Source organism: Phacochoerus africanus, chromosome 10 (genome assembly GCF_016906955.1).
Source record: "Phacochoerus africanus isolate WHEZ1 chromosome 10, ROS_Pafr_v1, whole genome shotgun sequence".
NCBI lineage: Eukaryota > Metazoa > Chordata > Mammalia > Artiodactyla > Suidae > Phacochoerus > Phacochoerus africanus.
The window spans coordinates 41,743,242-41,767,522 of record NC_062553.1 but is presented as its reverse complement, the minus strand read 5'-3'; the positions used below and the strand labels follow the sequence as shown (position 1 = coordinate 41,767,522).

Genomic DNA, 24,281 nt, shown 5'->3' with positions numbered 1-24,281 from the left:
ATTCACGCACTCTTCCAGTGGGAGACCCTAAGTGATAATTGCTTCCTTATCACCACTTTGCTAATCACTCTGAGTTGAAAGCCTCCTCTGGGCTTAATTTCCCCTGTTCAGAGCTGTCCTCCATCCATGCAGTCCTGAGCATCTACAGCTTCCCTTGCTGACCTCTAGCCTTTTCTCTTCTCTTTCCCTTCAGAAGTGGTTTTCAGCTCTTATTGCCAGGCCGTATGGGAGACCTCACCTCAGCCCTCTCTCTCTCTTTCCTCACGGAGGCTCCTGCCACACAAGGATGGGTTAGTGTCATGTTAGCTGGTGTTGGACAGACCTTGTTTAACTCTTGACCATTCCACCAACTTTCTGTGTGTCTTCAGTGGAGTAACTTAACCTCTCTGAACTTGCTTCTCCATCTGAAAACTGAAGGTTGTTGAAAAGACTAAGTGACATGGCATATTTAAAGTGATGAGCACCTAGTAGGTGTGTGGTCCCCAGTAGTCTTCTGGCCCAAGACTGCACTTATTTCTCTACTTGTTTTTTTTTAAACAATCCTTCCTCAAACTTCATGCAGATCAAAGCATAGACTATCAGCGTAAAACCAGACATTGATCTTCTCCAAACCAAATACTTCTCTAATCTTCTCATAATCTGTTTTCTTTTCATCAAAGTCTACTCTTCTTCCACACACTTTCTGTTTGTCTTTTAAGATATTAGTATTTCTGTCCTTAATTACTTTAGCATTTTATCACTGGAAGTGTTCATGAGCAGTGTTTTGCAAACTTTAAATTGTCCATTGAGAATATTATAAACTTCATCCAAGTTAGAGTTTTGTGATGACTATTAGCTGGAATTTTTCCGAGTTGGTAAGATTGAGATTTTGCTTTAGTATTGAGCTTTGTCATTTTCTATCAACAGGTGAGAGTTTCCAGTTGTTGATGCTCATTCATTTGTGTCTTTCCAGGTGCTCAGGAAAAGACAAACTTGGAAGTCATTATCCTAGTAGGCACTGCAGTGATTGCCATGTTCTTCTGGCTGCTTCTTGTCATCGTTCTCCGGACCGTTAAGCGGGTAACAAAATAATTTCCCTTCTGTCCCATGCATGTTGGTTTTCATGATTAATGAAAACTGACTGGGGTTCTTTGAGTTGATTCTTCCCATTGTTATTGGCTCAATAGACACAATTTTTATTTCTATACAATTGCATTCTTGCCTTTGGCTGGACCACTGGGCTTTAATTGATAGAAGCAACCAGAGAAGAAATGGGCTTGGTCTGTCTAGTGTAATTAACATTTAAGAATTTAGTTCTGAGCTCGTTTGGGGGTTGAGGGGCCCTGGAAGCAGGATTATAATAGGACTTCTTTCACACTCCATGAGCCGTTTAGAAAATGAGACACTGAGAATGGGGCTTCTCTAAACAACAATAACAAGCACACAAAACAACAGCCAACAAACAGGGTGTGTGTGACTGGAAGGAGTAATGCTTTCCAGGCCAATGGAGGGGAACTGAAGACAGGCTACTTATCCATCGTCATGGATCCAGATGAACTGCCCTTGGATGAGCACTGTGAGCGCCTGCCTTATGATGCCAGCAAGTGGGAATTTCCCAGGGACCGGCTGAAACTAGGTGCGTTTTTCAAGTGATGTTGATTGGATGCTAGGTGTACCAGGCCAGCTCTTCCTCTTTTAGGACGATGACAAATCTAGTCTATTCACATGTTAGTCACTTAGAAGTATGGTTGGTATTATCACCCAAAGCAGCACATTTGGAGAGTGAAAGGGGAGATATTAAATCTTTAAGCCAGGACAAGGGGGCCAAATGGACTGTCCATGATAAAGTGGGATGTATGGTTACCCTGTAAAGTCAGAACCTCTGCCTCTCACTTTGCTGGTGAAATAGTCCAAGTCTGTTTTGTTGTTGACTCTAGGGAAGCCTCTTGGCCGTGGCGCCTTTGGCCAAGTGATTGAAGCAGATGCCTTTGGAATTGACAAGACAGCAACTTGCAAGACAGTGGCCGTAAAAATGTTGAAAGGTAGGAGTTCCCATCGTGGCACACTGTTTAACGAATCCGACTAGGAACTATGAGGTTGCGGGTTCGGTCCCTGCCCTTGCTCAGTGGGTTAACGATCCAGCATTGCCATGAGCTGTGGAGTAGGTTGCAGACACGGCTCGGATCCCGCGTTGCTGTGGCTCTGGCTTAGGCCGGTGGCTACAGCTCCGACTAGACCCCTAGCCTGGGAACCTCCATATGCTGCGGGAGTGGCCCAAGAAATAGCAAAAAGACAAAAAAAAAATATTGAAAGGTAAAAGCAAAATTAAATGGTGATCTATGCCTCTATTTGTTTCAGCCCATTTTTAAATATGATGAAAGGCTTGTGTTAGTGGCTCTGTGGTTAGGTGGGCCCACTAGCCAAGCATATAGCTGGACTATATGATGCCTTTGTGCAAACTGGATACAAAGTTTCTCTTTTATAGGCTCATGCCAGGGTCCACAGCCTGGCTGGCAAAGTTGGGGTGGATTTCAGCTCTCCTGCTGCTCCACTTGCCTGGGAAGCCCTTGTGCAGGAAACAGCTTTGTACAACTGTATTTAGTGGCCTAAGGATAGGAAAAAAATACCTTGGTTACAACAAAATTGTTTCTTTGTATACTATGGTGCATTAGTGAGATAATTATAGACCATCAAAACACAGAAAAAGAAATTTGATACCGTAAGTAAAAATAGTAGCATGACCAGAAACAGCGTGTTCCCTAGAATTGGAATATGTAAAAGATTTTCACATATAAAAGATGATATGCAAAATAAGAGTGGTTGTGCTGAGGGGAAAAGGAAATTCAAAGTTTCATGAACAATTGTTAAACCTACTGGTCTTACCATTTTCATTTGGGGAGGCGATGCATATACGATTCTTTGCTAGAACTGCGTTGAGCTTTCACTGATGGGGACAATGCTACTGACCCTTGGCCAGTAGGTCTTGTGCATTGTGAAGCCACTCTCTCCTTTTTCCTCTTTTCCCCTGTGCCCGAGGGGGTGTGTGATTTGGAGGTGGCTCCCCAGGACCTGAGGTGTGGACCGTGTCTGTGAATTGGAGGGAAGTACACCAGTCTGTACAGGATCAAACGCACAGTCTTAGCCTCATCAGCCTCATGTGCCAACTGGCTTCGCCAGCTGGCTCTTGTTAGTTTCCTGCTCGGCACAGGTTGGTGGGAACTTCAGACAGCCCCTAATACATGAGGATATTTAATACGTGGTGTTGCTTCCTTACGAGGAAACACTGAAATAATCAGGCCCTGAGAAGCATAGTAAACCTGATATGTGAAAATCCAGTTTTTTAAAAGAAGAAAATCTAGACATGATTTCATTTGCAGATGTATTCTCCACTTTGCAAAAGACCTCACAATGGCTTCCTTCAAATATTCAAACACTCTGGGTTCATGTAAAGAATTTGATTTAGAATTCTAAAATATAATTTATATTTGACGTGCATCGTACCTCATCTGTAAATTGGGTTACAGTTGCATGCCCCGGAGGATTCACTGCACAGATGCCTTCAATGGGGTATTTATCTGCTTAAGGAAATGCCCGCATGGTTTGATCGCCCTCTTGGTTCTGTATTTGTAGAAGGAGCAACACACAGCGAACACCGAGCCCTCATGTCCGAACTCAAGATCCTCATTCACATTGGCCACCATCTCAACGTGGTCAATCTTCTGGGTGCCTGTACCAAGCCAGGGGGTGAGTGTCTGTGGATGGTTCTGGTTGCCTGATTTTGGCATCTGCTTTTCTGCCGGTGTCTGAGAGAAACCACCCAACTCCCATAGTCTTGATTTCCTTAACTTAGGATTCTTTGGCAGATTCCTAGATAGAAATATACTTAATGGGCACTATCAATTATTCTAGAACTTCCTGTGAATTAAAAAAGATGCCACATTCCTATAGTACGGTTTGCTGCTTATGTCATAGGTGTCCAGATGAGGAAAGCAAACATCCCCCCAAATGTGAAAGCAAAGGACTTTAAGAGTAGTTCCCCAGAGTACCCATCATGGCTCAGTGGTTAGTGAACCCAACTAGCATCCAGAAGGATGTGGGTTCGATCCCTGGCCTCTCTCGGTGGGTTAAGGATCCGGCGTTGCCGTGGGCAGTGGTGTAGGTTGCAGATGTGGCTCAGATCCAGCGTTGCATTGCTGTGGCTGTGGTGTAGGCCGGTGGCTACAGTTCCAATTGGACCCCTAGCCTAGGAACCTCCACATGCCACCAGTGCCACCCAAAAAGACCAAAAAAAAAAAAAAGTAGTTTCCCCTAAAATGAAGTCATCATAGGTAGTTGTGTTGAAAAGCAAGTGGGTGGATTTTCTTCTGAAATTTGGTTAATATTTTGTGGAATTGCCTTTTGGAAAAAGAAAAGCTACAAGAGAAGGGAAATTGCAACTGGTTGATTTCTGTGATCCATTTTCCAGTGTAGTTTCATAGCCTCTGCTATGATTTTTTTTTTTTTTTTGGCTCTTTGATATGGTAAACAATTGGTGAGAAACATGAGTAAAAGCACATTTTCCCTTCTGCTGTGCCATCTGCAGGGCCACTCATGGTGATTGTGGAATTCTGCAAGTTTGGAAATCTGTCCACTTACTTAAGGAGCAAGAGAAACGAATTTGTCCCCTACAAGGTATGTCATTTCCCAGCCTAGCTGTGGCCATGCTGTAACATGGAGGAGAACTCAAAGTGGTCCAGGAATTTTTTTGTTAAAATTCTGTGAAGAAACGTGTGAGGAGTCTTTTCATGTGACCTCTTGACGGTCGTAACCTCCTCTTTTACTTTCTGAAGGACACATACTTCTTGTATTTTATTTTTGTGAGTCTAATCCTACTGACCCACTATAGATTGGGATGATTCGGAGGATGAGGAGGGTCAGTGTGATTAAGGGACAGGAATGACAGGTGGAAGGACAGCTCTGGATGATTCTGTCTCTACCTTGGCCATATTTGACCCTATGGAGTGTCCATCCCCCTGTTAAAAGTGTCCTGAGGAGTTCCCGTCATGGCGCAGTGGTTAACAAATCCGACTAGGAACCATGAGGTTGCGGGTTCTGTCCCTGCCCTTGCTCAGTGGGTTAACAATCCGGCGTTGCCATGAGCTGTGGTGTGGGTCGCAGACGCGGCTCGGATCCTGCGTTGCTGTGGCTCTGGCGTAGGCCGGTGGCTACAGCTCCGATTCGACCCCTAGCCTGGGAACCTCCATATGCAGCGGGAGCGGCCCAAAGAAATAGCAAAAAGACAAAAAAAAAAAAAAGTGTCCTGATGTTGCAAGTGCATCTGAGTGAAACTTGAAACAAGGCTCTTCTCTCTTGAAGCGAAAAAGAAACCAGGCTTTGTGGATGAAAATCTATTACGTACAACACTTGTCCCACGTCTCAGCCTGGAGATTCCATGGTTCTGAAATTGATGTACCTCTTGTCTTCCTTTCACAGTTGGCTGCATTTTAGAGATTTTCTGCTACTCAAGGAGCCCGTGCCTTTGTTTCTTTTCTAGACTAAAGGGGCACGGTTCCGGCAAGGAAAAGAATATGTTGGTGAGATCACCGTGGATCCCAAACGCCGCTTGGACAGCATCACCAGTAGCCAAAGCTCAGCCAGCTCTGGATTCGTGGAGGAGAAATCCCTCAGCGATGTGGAGGAAGAGGAAGGTACCTGCTGTTGCTTCCTCTGCACCTAACGATGCTCTTGTAGGAACAGACCAGGTGATAGGGTCTTATGAGGAATTTTGTCATGGAACAGTCTGCTACTACCTGAAAGAGACCTAAATTTCTAGAAGGCTTCCATTCAGGCTCCCTCAAAGCGAAGGGTGGAAGGCCTAAAGAAGCAGCGGGCTAGGTTGGGAGGCAGAGCATGGCTAGCCTGAGAAATCTTGGTTCCCCAGGAGAGCTAAGCAGTTGGCAGCAGTCCAACCAATGCCCTTCAAGAATTAGTTCAGCAATTATCAGTGGGAGAGGTTCAGCGCCACCTTCAGATGGGCAAAGGAGGTGCTCTGGTGGTTCATTGGCCTCCCCATTGCCTGCTGAGGTTCAGCCCCATCTCAACGGAAGTCCTTTGGTCGATCATACCCAACCTTCTCCAAGGCAGCATGGGCATCTGCTGTTTCTGCCCCAACCCTAGTGGCTTATCAGGTCTTCCACACTTGTTCAGAGGCATCTTGGCACATACACTTTTCTTTATCCACTTATGCTTCCAATGATATTTCAGTGCTCTTTATGAGTGGTGCTGTGTCCCCAGCCTAACTTTCAGGGCCTCCTCCAGCTTCAGGATACATTCTCTGTCTGCCTCCCTCAGAAGGAGCAGAGAGAGCTCCGTGGAGGTAGGGATGGGGCTTCCTGGCATCTGGCTCTTCTTGAAGCATGAGCTTAGAAGAATTCAGTCATGAAATAGTGGGAGAAACCTGCCTGTGTGTCCTTTGTCAAAAGGCCACAGATAGAACTGAAAACTGACTTCTTTCCCATGGATGCTGAGCAAGCAGTGTGAGGCTAGAACTTGGCCTAGAAAAGCAGGAGGAGGTTGTCTTGGCCTCACATAACCAGGCACACACTGAGCACGCATCTCTGCCCCATCTTCTCTCATTGGTTGACCAGTGAGCTGGAAACCCAAAGGCTTGAGGGAGTCCGTTGGAATAAAAGGACGGTTGGCCTGGAATTTTTGCCTCCATTCTTCCTTTGGAAAATGAAGGACTTTCACTAATTATTCATGGAGCGCTCTCCAGCCCTAAGCATAGAAAGTCATTGAGCAAAAGGTTCACAGCCTTTGTCATACTTACAAGCTTCTTATTATAACGGAGTTTTCATTTGCTCTGGTATTTGTCTCCAGGAGAGAAGCCATATCTTATCTTATCTGGCCAAAATTAAGAGATCATGCTGAAACACCCATTAATGTCTTGGTGTTTATTTGTACCAGTTGCACGGAAGTAAATACCCCAAATTTATGTAAATGCATCTTTCTCTTGATGTTCCCCGTCATTTCCCATTCATATCTTTGACGGAGAAAAACATCCTCGCAAGTCAGATTGAATGTACTTACAGTGCTTTCACAGCTTGAAAGTGAGAGAAGTAAATGTATTTCTGGTATTTTTAGTTATCTGTTGTGGGTTATAATTTGACCTTTGGCCTTTACCCCAGGACAAAGCCTGGAGAGCAAAGATTCAATGACCCTGGATATTGTTGTTTTATTTTTAGAGTTCTTGATATGAAGCTATTGTTTATCCCCCTGGGTATGTGAAAAAAACAACAGTTTAAAAAAGCAAACTTGTAAAAGCCGTCTTTTACCTCCCTGTTATCTACCAATTTTGCCTCTTGGATTTGTTCGTCCACTTTGGCTGACATGGAAAAGCCAGTATTTTTGCAGAGGGGTATGATGAAGGCTGAGAATATACCAGGATTCAGTCCTACTTGCAGAAGAGAGAAGCATTTTCTGTCTGCTTCTATTTCCTGAAATTTGACTTCCAATTTTTAAAATGAAGCTTACACAATCCAATTTAGAAACAAATAGTTTTGGTTGAAATACCCATTTCTGTCCTCCTGCGTCTCTGACAGTCTCGGAAGATCTGTACAAGAACTTTCTGACCTTGGAGCATCTCATCTGTTACAGCTTCCAAGTGGCTAAAGGCATGGAGTTTTTGGCATCGCGGAAGGTGAGACAAAGTATCTCTTCATATCATCACGGATTTGGACATGAGATGTTCAGGGTCAGCCATGGGTGCTCGGTGGGGACCATAATTCATTCGACACCACTCTGGGGACTGTTAGAAGAGCTTGATTCAAGAGGCCCCATTTCTGCTCATTATGGGGATATTAGCAGTTCATGAAATGAGCTCATGTGATAAATATTCGTTGAGCCTCTGCTCAACACTGTGTGAGCAAATAGGCTAAACTCTCCACCTTCATGGAGGTTATATTCCAGTGGGTGAAACACACAGTATAAACCAGTCAGATGGGAGTAAGTGCTATGGAGAAAAAGAAGCAGTTAGAGAGTCTACAGGAGTGGTATGTTTATTAGTACATCTGCCTCTGTGTTTGTGTATATCGATTTTAAACAAAGTGGACGCAGAAGACTCGAGGGGAACGTGACATTTGAGTAATGGCCTGGAGGAGGTGAGGGGCTGAGCCTTGCAGATATCTTGGCCCAAGAGAGTCTATTTTTAATTTATTTTACATTCATCCCTCTCCATCAAAAGGTATTTGTTCATAGTATAATTATAAACCAGGAAGGACAGGCTTGAGATGACAGCGATTGAAAGAGCTAAAATTAGAAAAGTAGGCCAAACAAAGGCCGAGGTGGGTACGTGACAAGTTACAAACATTCCAAAGGTTGTAAACACCGGGGAGGGAGCAGCGTTGAAGTCGCTCTCCTGGAAAGGGTAAAATGGACGGTTTTACCTACAACAAGAAAAATCCGAATGAAGTTTCAGGAAAAAGGATAAGTTGACAGCATGCCTTTGCTGCAGCTGACTGGGGGAAGAAAGACTTGAAGTTTTGGGGGTTTTCATTGTTTTTTTTTTTTTTTTTTTCCCTAAACGAGTGAAAGCCCTCACCCTTTTCTTTTCCTGAAGTTTAATGCTTGTCACAGCTTCTAGAGCCCCAGGCTGTCGGAGGTTTCTGCCTGAGAGCTTGTGTCTTCCCTCTCCCAAGAGGAAGGGAGAGACGTGGAATCTTAGAAGAGGATTTTCCTGAAGAGAAAGGACGTTTGCCCTTGAAGATTCTGAATTTTTGATTATTTTTTAAAGGGCAGAGTGCGCCAGTTCACTGTCGGGGTTCCTTTGACAGGAAGGGGCTGGAGGGGGTGGATGCAATTAAGAATGTGTTTCTGGTCACATCCACACATCCCTTTTGCCTGGCACCACATATGGTTTCAACTTTCCTTGCGTATAGTTTTTAAAGGCTTATGGGAGTTCCCATCGTGGAGCAGCAGAAACGAATCCTAGGAACCATGAGGTTGCAGGTTTAATCCCTGGCCTCCCTCAGTGGGTTAAGGATCCACATGGCTGTGAGCTGTGGTGTAGGTCACAGAGGTGGCTCGGATCTGGCGTGGCTGTGGTTGTGGTGAAGGCCAGCAGCTGTAGCTCCAATTGGACCCCTCGCCTGGGAACTTCCATATGCTGCAGGTGCTGCCCTAAAAAACAAACAAACAAAAAAGGTTTACAGTTACAGTTTTACACAATATTGTCTATATCCCCATGTTGTGTACTATGTCCCTGTGCCTCATTCAGAGGAAAGCGCTACCCAGATGTGAGCTGGGGGCGGGGGGGGGGGGGGTCTGTAATGCTTGGCTCACACAGCACTCCACCACCGACCTCGGAATTCTCATCTAAGCCTTTCATTCATGTTTTTTGTTGTTGCTGTTGTTTTTGTTTTTTGGGTTTTTTTTTTTTTTTTTTTTTTGCTTTTTAGGGCTGTGCCCTTGGCATATGGAAGTTCCCAGGCTGGGGGTCGAATTGGAGCTACAGCTGCCAGCCTACACCAGAGCCACAGCCACGCCAGATCCTTAACCCACTGAGCGAGGCCAGGAATCCAACCCACATCCTCGTGGATACTGGTCAGATTCATTTCTTCTGTGCCCCAAGGGGAACGCCTCTTTCATTCATTTCTGCATGTTCCCTGAGACTCTCGTACTCTCATAAACCTGTCAGGTGGAGATAAAGCTTCTTGGTGTAGCAAGTTAGGGGATGTGGGGAAAAGAGAAACTGAGGAGCAGAAAAGAGTGGAAGGAAAGCCAAAGAGAATTTAGTTTTCCTCTTTAGTGCCCTGGAGAATCCACAAGTGAGAGGCTGCTGTGCTTTCATAGACTGCTCTGATAAGTCAGCATTTTGAAAACAGGGTGAGCCCCACTGGGAACTGTTTCTCAGAGTTAGTCCAGCTTCAGTAACATATGGAATGGAGAAACCAACAAAGGCACCAAATCAAGGAGGGGCCCCTTGTTTCTGATTTCCGTGCATTCATTCAAAATAAGCCCCATTCTGGGGCCTCCTTAGAATAACACGTTTTAACCGTATATGGTGCCAGGCAAAAGGGATGTGTGGATGTGACCAGAAACACATTCTTGATTGTGTCCGAGAGAAGTCTATTTATGACTCCCTCATCATGCTATAACTTAATGATTTAATCCCAGAGTCTGGGGCTGTTTATGGACTAAGCAGATGTGTGTCTCCGTGAAACGCACAGGCTTTTTTCTTGAGGTGTTGATACAAGATGTAAACCCAGTGCTTGTTAATCAGTTGATTTTCTGATCTGGTTCTTTTTTCTTTTTCTAAAGCATGAGGTCACAACAGATGCAGAAGAGATCAGGACTGCCAAGCTAGTCCTAATGCATACGATTCTTTTTGCAGTGTATCCACAGGGACCTGGCGGCTCGAAACATCCTCTTGTCAGAGAAGAACGTGGTTAAAATCTGTGACTTTGGCTTGGCCCGGGATATTTATAAGGACCCGGATTATGTCAGAAAAGGAGATGTAAGTTTCATATTCCTCTCAGCAAGCTTCAGGCCCTGTGTCTGGGGAGAAAAAAGTTTCTTCTTCAGATGTTTACTAAATGGGGTTCTCATTCCTTGTCTTCTGCGCCCCCCCCCCAGGCTCGCCTCCCTTTGAAATGGATGGCCCCAGAAACAATTTTTGACAGAGTATACACCATTCAGAGTGACGTGTGGTCTTTTGGTGTCCTGCTCTGGGAAATATTTTCCTTAGGTAAGTCCCTTCTCTTTGTCCCTCCGTACTCCCTAAATAAAAATACAAAAGGACAAAAATCAGTGACTCTGTGGAGAGTTCCCATCGTGGCTCAGTGGTTAACGAATCCGACTAGGAACCATGAGGTTGCAGGTTCGATCCCTGGCCTTGCTCAGTGGGTTAAGGATCCAGCATTGCTGTGACCTGTGGTGTAGGTCGCAAACACGGCTCGGATCCTGAGTTGCCGTGGCTGTGGTGTTGGTTGGCAGCTGTAGCTCCAATTGGACCCCTAGCCCAGGAACCTCCATAGGCCGTGGGTGTGGCCCTAAAAACCAAAAGCCAAAACAAAAATAAAACAAAACAAAATCAGTGACTCTCGTGTGCCTTTCCCTTTCCTGAATTCCACCTTTATCAGGGGACATTTAACTTGAAAGCTTTGGGGTTGTAAAATTTTTAAGCTTCTACAAAGAGTACTTTAAAAAAAAAAAAAAGTGGAGCACCCATTGTGGCTCAGTGGGTTACAAACCGGACTAGTATCCATAAGGATGTGGGTTTGATCCCTGGCCTCTCTTAGTGGGTTAAGGATCTGGCATTGCCACAAGCTGCAGTGTAGGTCACAGATGAGGCTTGGATTTGGTGTGGCTGTGGCTGTGGCATAGGCCGGAAGCTGCAGCTCTGGATTCGACCCCTAGCCTGGGAACATCCATATACCTTGGGCGCAGCCCTAAAAAGAAGAAAAATAGGAAAGAAAGAAGGAATGGAGGGAGGGAGGGAGGAAGAAATGGATATAAATATGAAGAAGATGTTCAAGCATCAGGCTCAGGGCTTTCTGCAAGAGAAAATCAAATCAATAATATCCCACCCCTGCTTTCTTCTAGGTGCTTCTCCATATCCTGGAGTAAAGATTGATGAAGAATTTTGTAGGCGCTTGAAAGAAGGAACTAGAATGAGAGCCCCTGATTACACCACCCCAGAGATGTAAGACTTTATAAGCATTTTTCCATCCCTCTTCTTTGCTCACAAACGTTCTCCCTGCCCAGGAGACTTTGCATTCTATGTACACCTCCCTCGAGGCTCAGTCGTGTCTCAGCGTCTCAAGTACAGAGTCATCCCTCTTGAAGTGACAGCACTTTATCTCTACCAACCAGTCAGTTTTCACCAGGTGTTGACTTGGAGTGTTTCCTTTTCTCTACACACACCTGATGCTCCACGTGTCGGGCTCTGTGTCTTACAGTTTCAAGTCCTTTAATTTACTCTCTTGGCTCATGGTAGACTCTTGATAAATGTTTACTTATTCAAGTGTTTATGTTCACCATCAGATCGGGAGGAAGGAGGCCGTTAATGACATCCGTGTTTTGCTTCTCTAGGTACCAGACGATGCTTGACTGCTGGCACGGGGAGCCCAGTCAGAGACCCACATTCTCCGAGCTGGTGGAGCACTTGGGAAATCTCTTACAAGCTAATGCTCAGCAGGTTTGTGACCTCCATCCAAGAGGCTTCTGCAAAGCGTACTTAGGTGTCGAAAGCTCCTCTGCTGCCTGGACTGTCTCACAGCCACCACGCTCTCCTCTCAACTATTGAATAAGGAGCTATATTCTTCCAGATCTAAGCAGTCATGTTTTTCTAAAAGCTATCATTACCCTTTTGGACAGATGAGACCCTGACTCATAACCTGGGAGCGGATCCCTTTTATTTTTACTGATGAGTATTTTGATGTCTTCAGATGTTCTTCTAAAGTTTAAAAACAATAGCAAAAAAAAAATCAAAAACCAAAAAAACAAAACCTAGTTGATCCACCAAATATATCAACAATAGACAGAATTTCAAGGACTTTTAAATACATTCTTCAGGCAGAAGCACATCTGGATCCTGCAAATTAAATGGCTTTTTCCTCGGTAAAATCCCAGGCCTCCATAACTTCCACTGGTGGACTTTAGAGTTGTAACCTTTGCCGTTAGAAAGTTATTTAATCCCCAGTCAACACCTCTGACTACAGTGAATGGAAGCCAATTTCCTCCTGCTTTTCTTTTGAAGCGCTGGGGTGGGGGGGGGGACAGTGGGTCAAATCTGTTTTTTACCAATAAACCTTCCAAACATTTAGAGGTATCAAATCGCCCTTTATTTCTGTCTCTTGATGAAATAATGTGAAGTTGGACAACTTTTTCTCAGAAGACCCATTTTCCTGCACATTTATTGCTTTTCTTTAGACTGTCATCACTTTTTCCATTGCCTTGAAGTACGGAGGCTGAAATTGGATGACATGCCCTTTAAAGGCCCTGGCTCGTGTGGATAGGGCTTCGTGAAGAAATGATTTCTCAGCTCTGCGGAGCTCTGCTGCATTTATAACCACAGCCTGCTTTGTCTTCATTGTAGCCATAGGGCTCTGGGGTCCCCTTTGCATCTTGTTTGGGGTTCGTTCCTTTAATAAACTTCCACGCACACATCCCTTTCCAGGGCCCTTTTATTTTGGACCAGCCGTTTTTTGAACGTTGTCCTGAAGTTTTACATTCGGATAGGAAAGCTAACATTCCCCGCAAGCAAGGAGCCCCCGTGGCCTTTGTTTTTTTCATGAAAAGGCTCTCGAAGGCCTGAAGCCATAACAATAGCATGCTATGTTTATTGTTTCAGGATGGCAAAGACTACATTGTTCTTCCCATATCAGAGACTCTGAGCATGGAAGAGGATTCCGGACTCTCTCTGCCTACCTCACCTGTTTCCTGCATGGAAGAAGAGGAAGTGTGTGACCCCAAATTCCATTATGACAACACAGCAGGAATCAGGTACTCTATAAGGTCAGCATCCCCTGGGGGAGGGCCTTCGGGGTCCTCTTGGGGAAGGGGATGGAGGAAGGACGTTGTGTCAAGCTGCCACATTTCCACCTGCACACTCACCCTTGGCCCTGAGAGGTCCTCCTTGCAGAGAGCCTGGGGAGGTACGTCTGCCCATCTGCGGTCCACATTGCTGCCGCAGCTCTTCCTTTCAGGATTCTAAGCCCTGCAGCTGCGAATAGCTGGAATGCCACAGTTTGTTAAGCTCCAGAAAAAGAGACCAATTTTACAAAGACATCTGTATTTAAATTATCCCCATGTACTCTGTTATTAATGTGAATTAAATGGCTTAAGCAAGATGCAGGAAGGGCGAGTTCTGTTCACATATGAAGACACACTTTTGCCTCTCCGGCTAGGATGCAGCGTGCCGTGGGGCTGCGTTCTGAATTTGACTGGACAGCACATCTTCAGAAGTCCCTCCCAAGTCTGATTTTCAGCATTTTATTTGCAAAATGGGACTTTGGGGCTTATTTAAAACACATGCACTGCAGAATTTTCCTGATCTGTAGAAGGGTTCTAAAGGCAGCTTTCTTTTTATTCTCTCCCAGCACCTGTGCATAAGGAAAGAGTTGGTATGGTTTCTACAATGAGATATTAAAATTGCCTTTTACTAAGCCCGGGACTGCTTCACCATTGCTTTGTTCCTGTTCCCACCCCTTTGGGTGTTTTCCTCCTGTAACTGGACCCCTGACAGCTTGGGCCCAGCCTGCCTGTGCTGTGGCTGCAGGGAGGCACACGGAGCTCTAAGCCTTGGCCAGGTTGCCAGATGGTGGGGGGGGGGGCACCCTGGACAGTTCACCGCATGGACTCAGCCAGGGAGGGTGGCAGGAACCCTACCGTGGGAGAGAAGGAAGCTCCAAGGGTGGAAGCCAGCTGGCGAGCTGCTCATTCTGCTGGTGTCAAGAGCTTTTGGCCTTTTTCAGGGAACTCTTTCTTATCAAATTTTGCCAAAGTTAGGCAAGGTAGAAACTATTACCTTTTATGATGTCCATGTCGAACATGAGACTCAGAGCACTTACCTGAGGGGAACATATTATTGTGATGAAAGACAGAGATTTTATGTTTTTTTATTTTTTTTAAGTTATAGTTGATTGACAGTGTTGTGCCAATTTCTACTGTACAGCAAAGCGACCCAGTCATACACACATATATATCTTTGCTTATATTAAAAGACCCAGTTGTTTTGTTTTGTTTTGTTTTGTTTTTGTTTTTTGCTTTTTAGGGCCTCACTTGCAGCATATAGAAGTTCCCAAGCCAGGGGTCGAATTGGAGCTGCAGCTGCCTGTCTACGTCACAGCCACAGCAACATAGGATCCAAGCTGCACCTAAGGACCTACACCTCAGCTCACGGCAATGCCAGATCCTTAATCCACTGATCGAGGCCAGGGATTGAACCTACATCCTCATGGATACTAGTCGGGTTCGTAACCCTCTGAACCACAACAGGAATTCTCAAAGACCCAGATTTTAGACTCAGACGGAACTGGGTTGGATGCCCAGTCTGCTCTTTGCAGCTGTGACCTAGGGTCAGTGTTCTGCGTGACCCAGGCGACTATACAAGTGTTATACAGAAGTGATAGCTTTGAGAATTATATGGCATCGTGGGTTTCTAAGTGCTCGGCACCTAGAAAACACTCAGAAAAAGATGCTATTAAGGGAGCTAGTTAAAGTCACATCCCCAGGATGAATCCAGTTCCTCTGATATCGAACTCATGGCTCTCTTCTCCTGGGCCAGGGGGGAGCCTCAAAAAGAAAGAGTCATGAAATGAAAGCCTGGAGTTAGTTCCACTCCCACGTTTGAAAAGTCTGACTTCAAGTCCAGCTGGCCTTCTGGTATAGTAATGACGCCCAAGACACGGTTGCCTTGTGCTCTATCAGGAAGCCATTTGATTGTGAGCTGTGTTCCTTGGGTATTCTCTGGCCAGGTGGGGTGAGGACCCGTGCTGGCAGCCTCTTGGCTCGCTCAGGCCCTTTGCATATGGTGCTCAGAGTCAGCGAGTCATGTGTGTGTGATGGCAATGCCAAATGCGATGCTGGCTCTGAAACAGGGCTGCTAACATTTATCCCCAGAAGCATGGACAAATGTGACACCACCCTCCCGGCACAGGCCTGGCTCCTATTTTCTGTGTGTGATTTTTGAATTGATCTTTCCAGTCCAGTTTCTCTTTTATCCAGTCATAATTCAACAAATAAAGTGGAAATGGGAGTCTTTGGTCGGCATCCCTGCTCAACCCCTGCCATCTCTTTTCCCTTTTATAAAAATGAGACACTCCAGTCACATTTGAATCATCAGGGTGAAAAGAAAGGCAGATTGGAGTCATCTGCCCATGGCACAGTTCATTTTGATGCTCTCTTTGCGGTTCTGCTCCCCTGGGAAGGAAGGAGTAAGGCTGGGATGCCTCTCGGGGCACTTGTTCTGTTACCTTCCACCTTCCCAGGCAAGAAGAAGAGCCAGGGAGTCTTTCTGCTTGCTTGCTCCTTATAATTTTCAATTTCATTGGGTTATAAGTAGACCTGGATAGAGACATCCCTGTGGGAGCCCACCTCATGTTGTTTTTGCCCCTTTAAACCATTTTCAAAAATATTTGTTCGAAAACATTGTTATTGAGAGAAGAGGCTGAGGGGCATGTGGGGGAAGGGTGAGGAGGAAGGACCACTCGAGTCTAGATTTAGCTTTGCCTCTAATCTCCCCTGTGGATCAGCTCTGGCCCCAAGTCTGTATGCTTCCTGCGAGAAAACACATCTTAATTGGACTCATCTTTCTTGGAGGGCAGTTTAGGGACCATCTGTGGTTGCTTCCCCATTTCCCCTGTGAGTTTCACCTCCCACTCCAAGCAGCTTAGCAAAGATTTCTTTTCAGTTCTCTCCCAGAGAAAGGTTTCTGGCACATACCTTTTTTTTTTTTTTTTTCATTTTGGTTAATTGCTAGTGATGATTTAAATGTTCCTTGTAGATTGATGCCTGGGACAGCCTGCTGGCTAGATGTTCCTGGATTTGGCTCTGGTATTAGACGGCTTTTGTCTGTCTCTCAGCCCATAGCCCCCCTCCTTCCCATCCCCCTCTCATTGGATCAGTGCCCACGGGGGAAAGAGCAGGGCTGGGCACATGCTAGGTGCTTAATGAAGACTTGAACAGTCATATCCACTGCTCTCTTCTTCCTTCTCCTTCCTGATGCTTTTCCAAGGGGGTCAATGTGGATTAAGATTAAAGTCCAACAAAAACAACCCCGCATAGGCTTTAGAGTCTGAGTCCTATTTCTAGCCATTCCCTCCCTAAGCCTTAGCTTCCTTATTTCCAAATAGCAAATAATAAAAACCTATTTTGTAGGTTTCTGAAGAACAGTGGCAACAATGTCCATGAAAATGCCTCATCGACTGTGAAGGGCTGAGCAATGTTTAGAATGACTGGGCTCAGAAATCAAGGAGCTGGCCTTTCTAAGGCAACGGCGTTATTGCTCAGGCTCACTCTAGTTGGTGCTATAGCCCAAATACCTCTGGAATCTGTCCACTTTTCCAGACCCTGTGGGCATCACCTTTCTTTAATCAGGCTGCCCTTCTTCCTCCTAGATAAGTGGAGCAGCCCCTTAATTGGTCTCATGGTATCTGGTCATACCTTCCTTAAGCCAGAACCATTCTGCTAAAAGGTCTATCTGACTTGGTCAGTATCATGCTTAAAATCTTTCAGTGGCTGCTTGTTTCCCTCAAGATAATAATCCAGATATTCCAGTTAGTGATTTTGGACAAGTTTCTTAACCTTTCTCTGCCTTAGTTCCTCATCTGAAGGTGGGTTGATGATATCCACCAAGAGAAGTGCTATTTGCAGAGATGCCATGAGACAATGGTTGAGGAGCATTTAGCACAATGCCTGGCACACAGTAGGGTCTCATTAAGGGCTTCCCGAATAAGTGACTATGGGACCAATAGTTTTTAACAACCCCCTCTCTTAGGGACTGGACTTGGGAGAAGTAGGCTTTTTTTCTCTCCTTGTACATTATGTCCTCTTTCCAGTGGAGTTTTCTGTGTGAGGACATCACTGGTCAGCCTCATTCTCTCTTCTCTGTAAGCAAGAAGGACCCACCTTCTGGGGCAGTATAGGGAAACTTGGTTTTCATGATCCTTCTTTGCCTAAATGAGTCCTCTCTTCACTTGGTCACAGGAAATACCCGGGATATGTAACATATCCAGAGGGCTGCCTGAGGGTGAATTTTCTGCCCCTTCCTGTGAAAGGGACTTCTCTTCCCTCCACTTGGTCTGATTTTAACAGAATCACTCAGACTCCCCTAAAGCCACATAGCAGAGAAAGATAGGTGATGTGTTGACTGACAAGTCCTATTCTTGGGACTCCTGCAGGAACCTTTACCCTTTGGAATTCAAAGGAGGAAAACAATCTTTGGTTGATGGAGCATCGGTCTTTCTTAGACCCCCTTACCACCCACCACTGATCACCTCACCACCCTCCACCTATCTTTGTGAGTGAGGGAAGGAAAGCTATTGCCAGTACATTTTAAAGGTGGGGCAACAGGGGCATAGAAATGTATTCATGACTTCCCCAGGTCTGTGTAGACTGTGGTAGACTTTGAAATAAACAAAGTGACTCTCAGCCCCAACTTCATGGGCTGAAAATAGGAGATTGTGAGAATCAGCCCACCTGCTCCTCTACCCATTAAGCCTCTCTTACCTGTAGAATGAGAAGGTTGTCTCCAGATCCTGCTGGGTTCCGCATCCTTTACTAAACCCCGGTGAGATTCAGTGAGAACTGCAGGTGTTTCCTCTGCCCATCTTCCATGGACTGGTTTCTCTGTGGGTGTTGCCTAGAAAAACCTGCCTAGGAGATGGCCAGAAAGATGTGAAACACTCGGTAATACGCCAAGAGCTCAGTGGAGGAATTGCAGGCCATCAGGAAGCCAAGCAGAAGGCAGCTGACCACCGAGTCTGCTGTTGTTGTCCGCAGTCCAGCCCTGGACCTCAGAAGTACGATTCAAAGCAGAAGGGGCTCATCCAGGCCCCTCAGTTATATTATACTTTTAAATGGACTTTCACAGGAAATTAAGCCTGCAGTGTGTGCTAGCAGAGAAAGATTTTTGTTTTGTTTTTCTTTTTCCAGAGGATGTTTTGAAGGTCGCTATTAAACTTGTGGTTGAAAGATAATGAACTTAGGTATCACTTGTGGAATCTGCAGCCAAATATCCCACCACTAAAATATAAATATTTGCTCTTTTGCAGTCAGTATCTGCAGAACAGTAAGCGAAAGAGCCGGCCTGTGAGTGTAAAAACATTTGAAGATATCCCATTGGAAGAACCAGAAGTAAAAGTAATCCCAGATGTAAGTACATCTTTTAAAAATAGACTTAGGAATAATATGAAAGATGAAACGTTAGCTAGATAAATATTAGCCTAAGCCTTAGAGTCTTGGAGCCTCATTCTAAGGCCATCTTTGAGGGTGTGTGTCACGGGGTCATTACAGACATGGAACTTACTGGGCCCCCTTGGTTTTTCTGTAAGTGGAGCCCCTGGTCTAAGGTTCAAGACAGTCCCGCTTCATACTTCATACCGCGTTCTACTCAAATGTAAATAGTATCATTGTGGAAAGAGGAATGGAAGTGGGTCTGCTCAGCTGCCTCTTCCTCAATTCCTCTCTTCTTCTAGGCCTGGATCTATTTCTTGGAGGCAGTTGCCTCCTCCTCTAGTCTGCACAGTTTCTGGCTATGATACCTTGACCTCCCTCTGCAGAACATGGCAATGTTGTCTGATAGATGGGTTAGGAAATCAGTTTAATTAAGTGGTTGGTCGGTGTCCATGCTCAATCAACTGTGCCATCTCCTTGTCTCTTAAAAAGGACAGCCAGACAGACAGCGGGATGGTTCTTGCATCCGAAGAGCTGAAAACCTTGGAAGACAGAACCAAATTAGCGCCATCTTTTAGGTAAGGCTCAGCCAAATAGAAAAGACACATTTCAACAGGAACTTTTGGAAAGAGCTTAGGACTTTGAGTGTAGGTCCGGAGTCTTCCCATTTTGTGTCTTTGTTGGTTGGGCAGATTTGCATCAACCTAATGAATAAAGAACAGGAACAAATCAAACAAATTACCTGGCAAGTCTAAAAAAGAGTCTAAAATAAGAGGATTTGGTCTGTTTTATGAGAATTTATGAATACTGGGGAATTTCTGAGCGTAGCTACTATGGTCAGTGGTTTGTGTGGTACTGGCTAAATAACAGAGGGCATTGGATGTGATCCTTAAAACTAATAAGATGATTAAAGTCTTTGTGGACTCTGCTCTGAAGAATTTTCAAACTTATATGGCAATGGGTCCATCTATCCTTAAGTATGCTATGTAAATAAGCCAATATTTATTTATTTAAGATACTTTAATATTATTGGCTGAATTATTAAGTACTTAATTGTGGGAAAAATACTGACTTTTGTTTTGAATATAATTTCCCCCATGTGGTTTTGTAGGAATTTGTAGCTGTTTTGACTAGATGTACCTGCTTTTAACTTAGCAAATAAATGAGGCTCTGTGTTTATAAGAATAATAGGAGGCAGAGGAGTTATTGATTTGTTAGCAGGTTCATTCTAGGTGAGAATAAAGATTCTGATCTACTTATAATCTAACGCTTAGGCAAAACGAGACTTCCCATAGGTTATTGAGTGATGCTCATATAAAAAAAGAAACCAAAAGACATTAAATTGTGCTATTGTGCGATTTTATTGTTTGTCTAGGCCCACGGTGAGAAATTGTGAGAGCCAATCATATGTTTCATTGATTGATTCAAAATACATTTGTTCAGCAATGACTATGTACTGTGCCATTGTTTGAGACACTAAGTTCAATTTATTGAGGTTGGATTGAAAGAAAAATGCATTTCTAATTCTTTGAAATAACTTTAAAACCATACATGAACACAGAGTTAATATAGTTCTTTTTGCAGTTTTTAACAAGAATAACTTGGTAAGACACCTAAAAGGGGGGGAAAAACCCACACCTCAGAATGGCTTAAGAGCTACACAGCCTACACTAAGCTACAGAAAGCGTTTTTAAACTTTGACCGTCTGTCACGACTCCGTACCATTGAAAACGTTCTCTGGTTGCTGCTGAGTGATCCTGGTCCTCTGTCCTTCCAAAGAATGTGGTTTTGATGAGCAAAGAGCAGTTTTTGACATATCTGGCATGACTGAACACACACACACACACACACACACACACACACACACACACGCATGCTTCAACTTAACTAAAATTTAAAGTTGCTCAAGCACTTTATTAACACCATACACAGGCCTTGTAACTGATTAGTGTGTGGGGAGGGCACCCGTGGATGTTCAGGACATCCCAGGTTCCTTCCACATTGTGAAAGAGTCCCTTCGGCTCCTATCATTGTATACAAACTTGTCAATATGCGAGGCCATAAAAAGGTTCCATTGGTTGGAGCTTTTGCATAACTCAGAAGAACCGCCTTTCATCTTGTCTCAGGCTTGAAAAGACTTGGATCTGGATAAGAGGACTTAATCTGAGACTCTGAATTCAGGCTAGTACCTGAAAGAGGACCTAGTCTGATTAACCCTGATATGTTGATGAACGAGCGGGGGAGAGAGAGAGGCTGGTGTCTCCAGGGAATCACAGCCCACGCAGGGTTGGGAACATGGTGAGATAAAGATTAAGATGCAAAAGAACTGCCTTCTCTCTTCCAACTCATTTGCTTGCTCTCTCTTCTGCAGCGGCCTGATGCCCAGCAAAAGCAAGGAGTCTGTGGCATCTGAAGGCTCCAACCAGACGAGTGGCTACCAGTCTGGGTATCACTCGGACGACACGGACACCACCGTGTACTCCAGCGAGGAGGTGGAACTTTTAAGGCTGATGGAGATGGGGCCGCAGGCTGGCAGTGCAGCTCAGATCCTGCAGCCTGACTCTGGGACCACACTGAGCTCTCCTCCTGTTTAAAGGAGCCACCCACGTCCCCCCTGTCCTGGAAATCACATGAGAGGTGCTGCTCAGATTTTCAAGTGTTGTTCTTTCCACCGCCAGGAAGTAGCCACATTTGATTGTCATTTCAAAAAAAGGACCTCGGACTGCAGGGAGCCAGTCCCCTAGGCATTTCCTGAGAAGATGCTTGTGACCCAAGAATGTGTTTGTGTCTTCTCCCAGTGTTGACCTTATTCTTTTTTTTTTTCATTCATTTAACAAGCATGTATGATACCCCCTGCTGAAGGTCACCCCGTGGGTTACAGCAAAAGCAATTCAAGAAATGGCTTCATCCTCCAAGAAGTAGCAGTGCCTGGGGAGCTGACACCTCTGTAAAACTAGAAGAGAAGCCAGGCGATGGAAGTGCTTTAGGTGTTGAAGACGGGAAAGACCTTTAGGGCTGAGTCTGCCTAAGAAGCTTTGTTTAGGATGTGGGTCCTGAGCCAAGTCTTCCTTGTGGAGCTTGGACTGATGGAAAGGAAGACACTGGCCTGCTTTGAGGGCGCCCCGGAGACTGCACATGCTTTGTGTTGGCTCTGGGGGAGGTGGGCACGGGGTCTCTTAGGAAACGTAAAAGCTTGAGATGACTGGTTTTAGAAGGTTGCGTGTTCTTCCCATTTGGGCTAAATGAGAGTTCCTTGTGCTGTTTCCGACTCCTAATGAGAGTTCCTTCCGGACTCTTACGTGTCTCCTGGCCAAGCCCCAGGAAGGAAATGATGCAGCTTTGGCTCCTTGTCTCCCAGGCTGATCCTTTATTCAGGACACTGCAGGGAAAGGACATTCAGATGGAGGCTCCCTGTTGCATCAAAGATTTCTGACTGGATAAACCAATTTCTGGTTTCTTCTGGCTGAGTACCCACATATCTGTCCTGATGTGATGTGTCTGGGCCCAAAGACAGTAAGGCTGAGTATCACGCTGTGGTGTCAAAGCCTCAGGAAGGATTTTCCTCTCCTGCTCCTTCTCCCCTCTCCACGTCTCCCCCCTCCCTTCAGTATATACTGACTCCCCCAGCCAGTCAGTATTCTAGTAATTTGGCCTCTACATCCTAGTAAAAGCGGATTTGGTTTGTTCATGTGCTGAGTAATTTGTAGCCAGTTTTCAAAATTATCTTGTAGCCAAAGTTATAACAACATCTATGATATCATTTAGACTTTTAACATATAAATCTCTTTCTAATGGTTTCTGCCCTTCTTCTTTCCTTTTTAAAAAAGAAAATGTATTTTTTCATTTGGTACCATAGTGTGAGATGCTGGGACCCATGACTATAAAACATGCTATGGCACATATATTTATAGTCTGTTTATGTAGAAACAAATGTAATATATTAAAACCTTATATTATATATAATGAACTTTGTACTATTCACATTTTTGTATCAGTATTATGTAGCATAACAAACGTCATAATGCTTTTAGCAATTGATGCCACTTTATTAAAAAAAAAAAAGCAAAAAACTTGAAGGAATCCCTTTGCAAGATTGCGTTACTGGACCTATCATTTCTCTCACTTCTAAAATCAAGGAGGGGGACTCTGACATCACTTCCATGGGGCTGTTTTTTACTTTCACCAAGGATATTTTCATAAAATGTTTATATGCTTTATAAACCAATAAATGTGGGGGGTTTTTTTTGGTTTTTTTTTTTGTTTTTGCTATTTCTTGGGCCGCCCCTGCGGCATATGGAGGTTCTCAGGCTAGGGGTCTAATCGGAGCTGTAGCCACCGGCCTACACCACAGCTCACGGCAACACTGTATCGTTAACCCACTGAGCAAGGGCAGGGACCGAACCCGCAACCTCATGGTTCCTAGTTGGATTCGTTAACCACTGTGCCACAACGGGAACTCCAGTAAATGTGTTCTTAATAAAAAAAAAAAAAAAATACAGTGATATAATGCCATCACAACTGTTTTGAGGGGGAATATTTCTGGCTTGAGGTGTAATGTTCTCCCTCTGTCTTCTTCATCACATGGATAATTCACGCACACGTGCCCTCATTATATTCCAAGCACTTTTGAGATTCTTAAAACGTGGACTGAAAGAAATAAGTATCTTCACAGTATTTGTGGCCCTCTAGTAAGCCTGTTAGAACAGCCAGCCATGAAAATCAGGGGGTTAGAGAGCCTGTGACAGGTGGCCAGACCTGGCAGGGCAGAGACAAATGAAGCATATTTACAGTTTTCTCTCTCTCTCTCTTTTTTGGGCCATACCCATGGTATATGGAAGTTCCCAGGCTAGGGGTTGAATCAGAACTACACCTGCTGGCCTACACCACAGCCATGTCAATGCAGGATCTGAGCCTCATCTTTGACCCACATCACAGCTTACACTGGATCCTTAATGCACTGAGCGAGGCCAGAGATGGAACTCATGATACTAGTCAGGTTCGTTACCCACTGAGCAATGACATGAACTCCCTATAGTTTTCAATAATGCTTTATTCTGTTCTTTCAGTATCAGAATCTCAGATCCAACATTGCCATTTTGAGTGATTACTTTTGCCTGAATTCAGTGAGTGGAGCAATCTAAAGATCATTGTCACCAAAGTGTGGTCCTACTCTTTGTGGATCTTTTTAATACAAGATTTTAAAATGTTTATATCAGCAAAAGATAAACCTATCTTTTTTTAATGTCTTCTAGATTTTTAAAATCATATTGAGGGAGGTATTCCCAATTCCAAAATAACCCCAAATTCTAAATTGTCTTCTTTCACCATATTTAAAACCATTTGGGATTTTTTTTTCCATATGTGGAGTGAGGTAGGGATCTAGCTTTGATTTCTTCAAGCAGTTGTCAATCATGGAAGCAGCATTTATT

At 44.6% G+C, this 24,281-nt stretch overlaps 1 protein-coding gene across 2 annotated transcripts in view; it reads left to right on the top strand.

Moving 5' to 3' along the window:
- KDR (kinase insert domain receptor) overlaps window positions 1-22,815 on the top strand; it is a 47,083-nt gene extending 24,268 nt beyond the window's left edge. The window contains exons 16-30 of one of the 2 annotated variants that reach the window (XM_047798590.1): window positions 953-1,059; window positions 1,480-1,615; window positions 1,917-2,021; window positions 3,610-3,723; window positions 4,562-4,650; window positions 5,513-5,666; window positions 7,560-7,657; window positions 10,349-10,471; window positions 10,591-10,702; window positions 11,560-11,659; window positions 12,049-12,154; window positions 13,310-13,461; window positions 18,732-18,831; window positions 19,345-19,430; window positions 21,224-22,815. In XM_047798590.1, coding sequence (XP_047654546.1) covers window positions 953-1,059; window positions 1,480-1,615; window positions 1,917-2,021; window positions 3,610-3,723; window positions 4,562-4,650; window positions 5,513-5,666; window positions 7,560-7,657; window positions 10,349-10,471; window positions 10,591-10,702; window positions 11,560-11,659; window positions 12,049-12,154; window positions 13,310-13,461; window positions 18,732-18,831; window positions 19,345-19,430; window positions 21,224-21,446 — 1,805 coding nt within the window. In that variant the 3' untranslated portion in view covers window positions 21,447-22,815. Of the gene's footprint in view, window positions 1-952; window positions 1,060-1,479; window positions 1,616-1,916; window positions 2,022-3,609; window positions 3,724-4,561; window positions 4,651-5,512; window positions 5,667-7,559; window positions 7,658-10,348; window positions 10,472-10,590; window positions 10,703-11,559; window positions 11,660-12,048; window positions 12,155-13,309; window positions 13,474-18,731; window positions 18,832-19,344; window positions 19,431-21,223 lie in introns of both variants that reach the window. The other variant, XM_047798589.1, reaches the window with a different exon arrangement.
- Window positions 22,816-24,281: the final 1,466 nt, after the last annotated feature.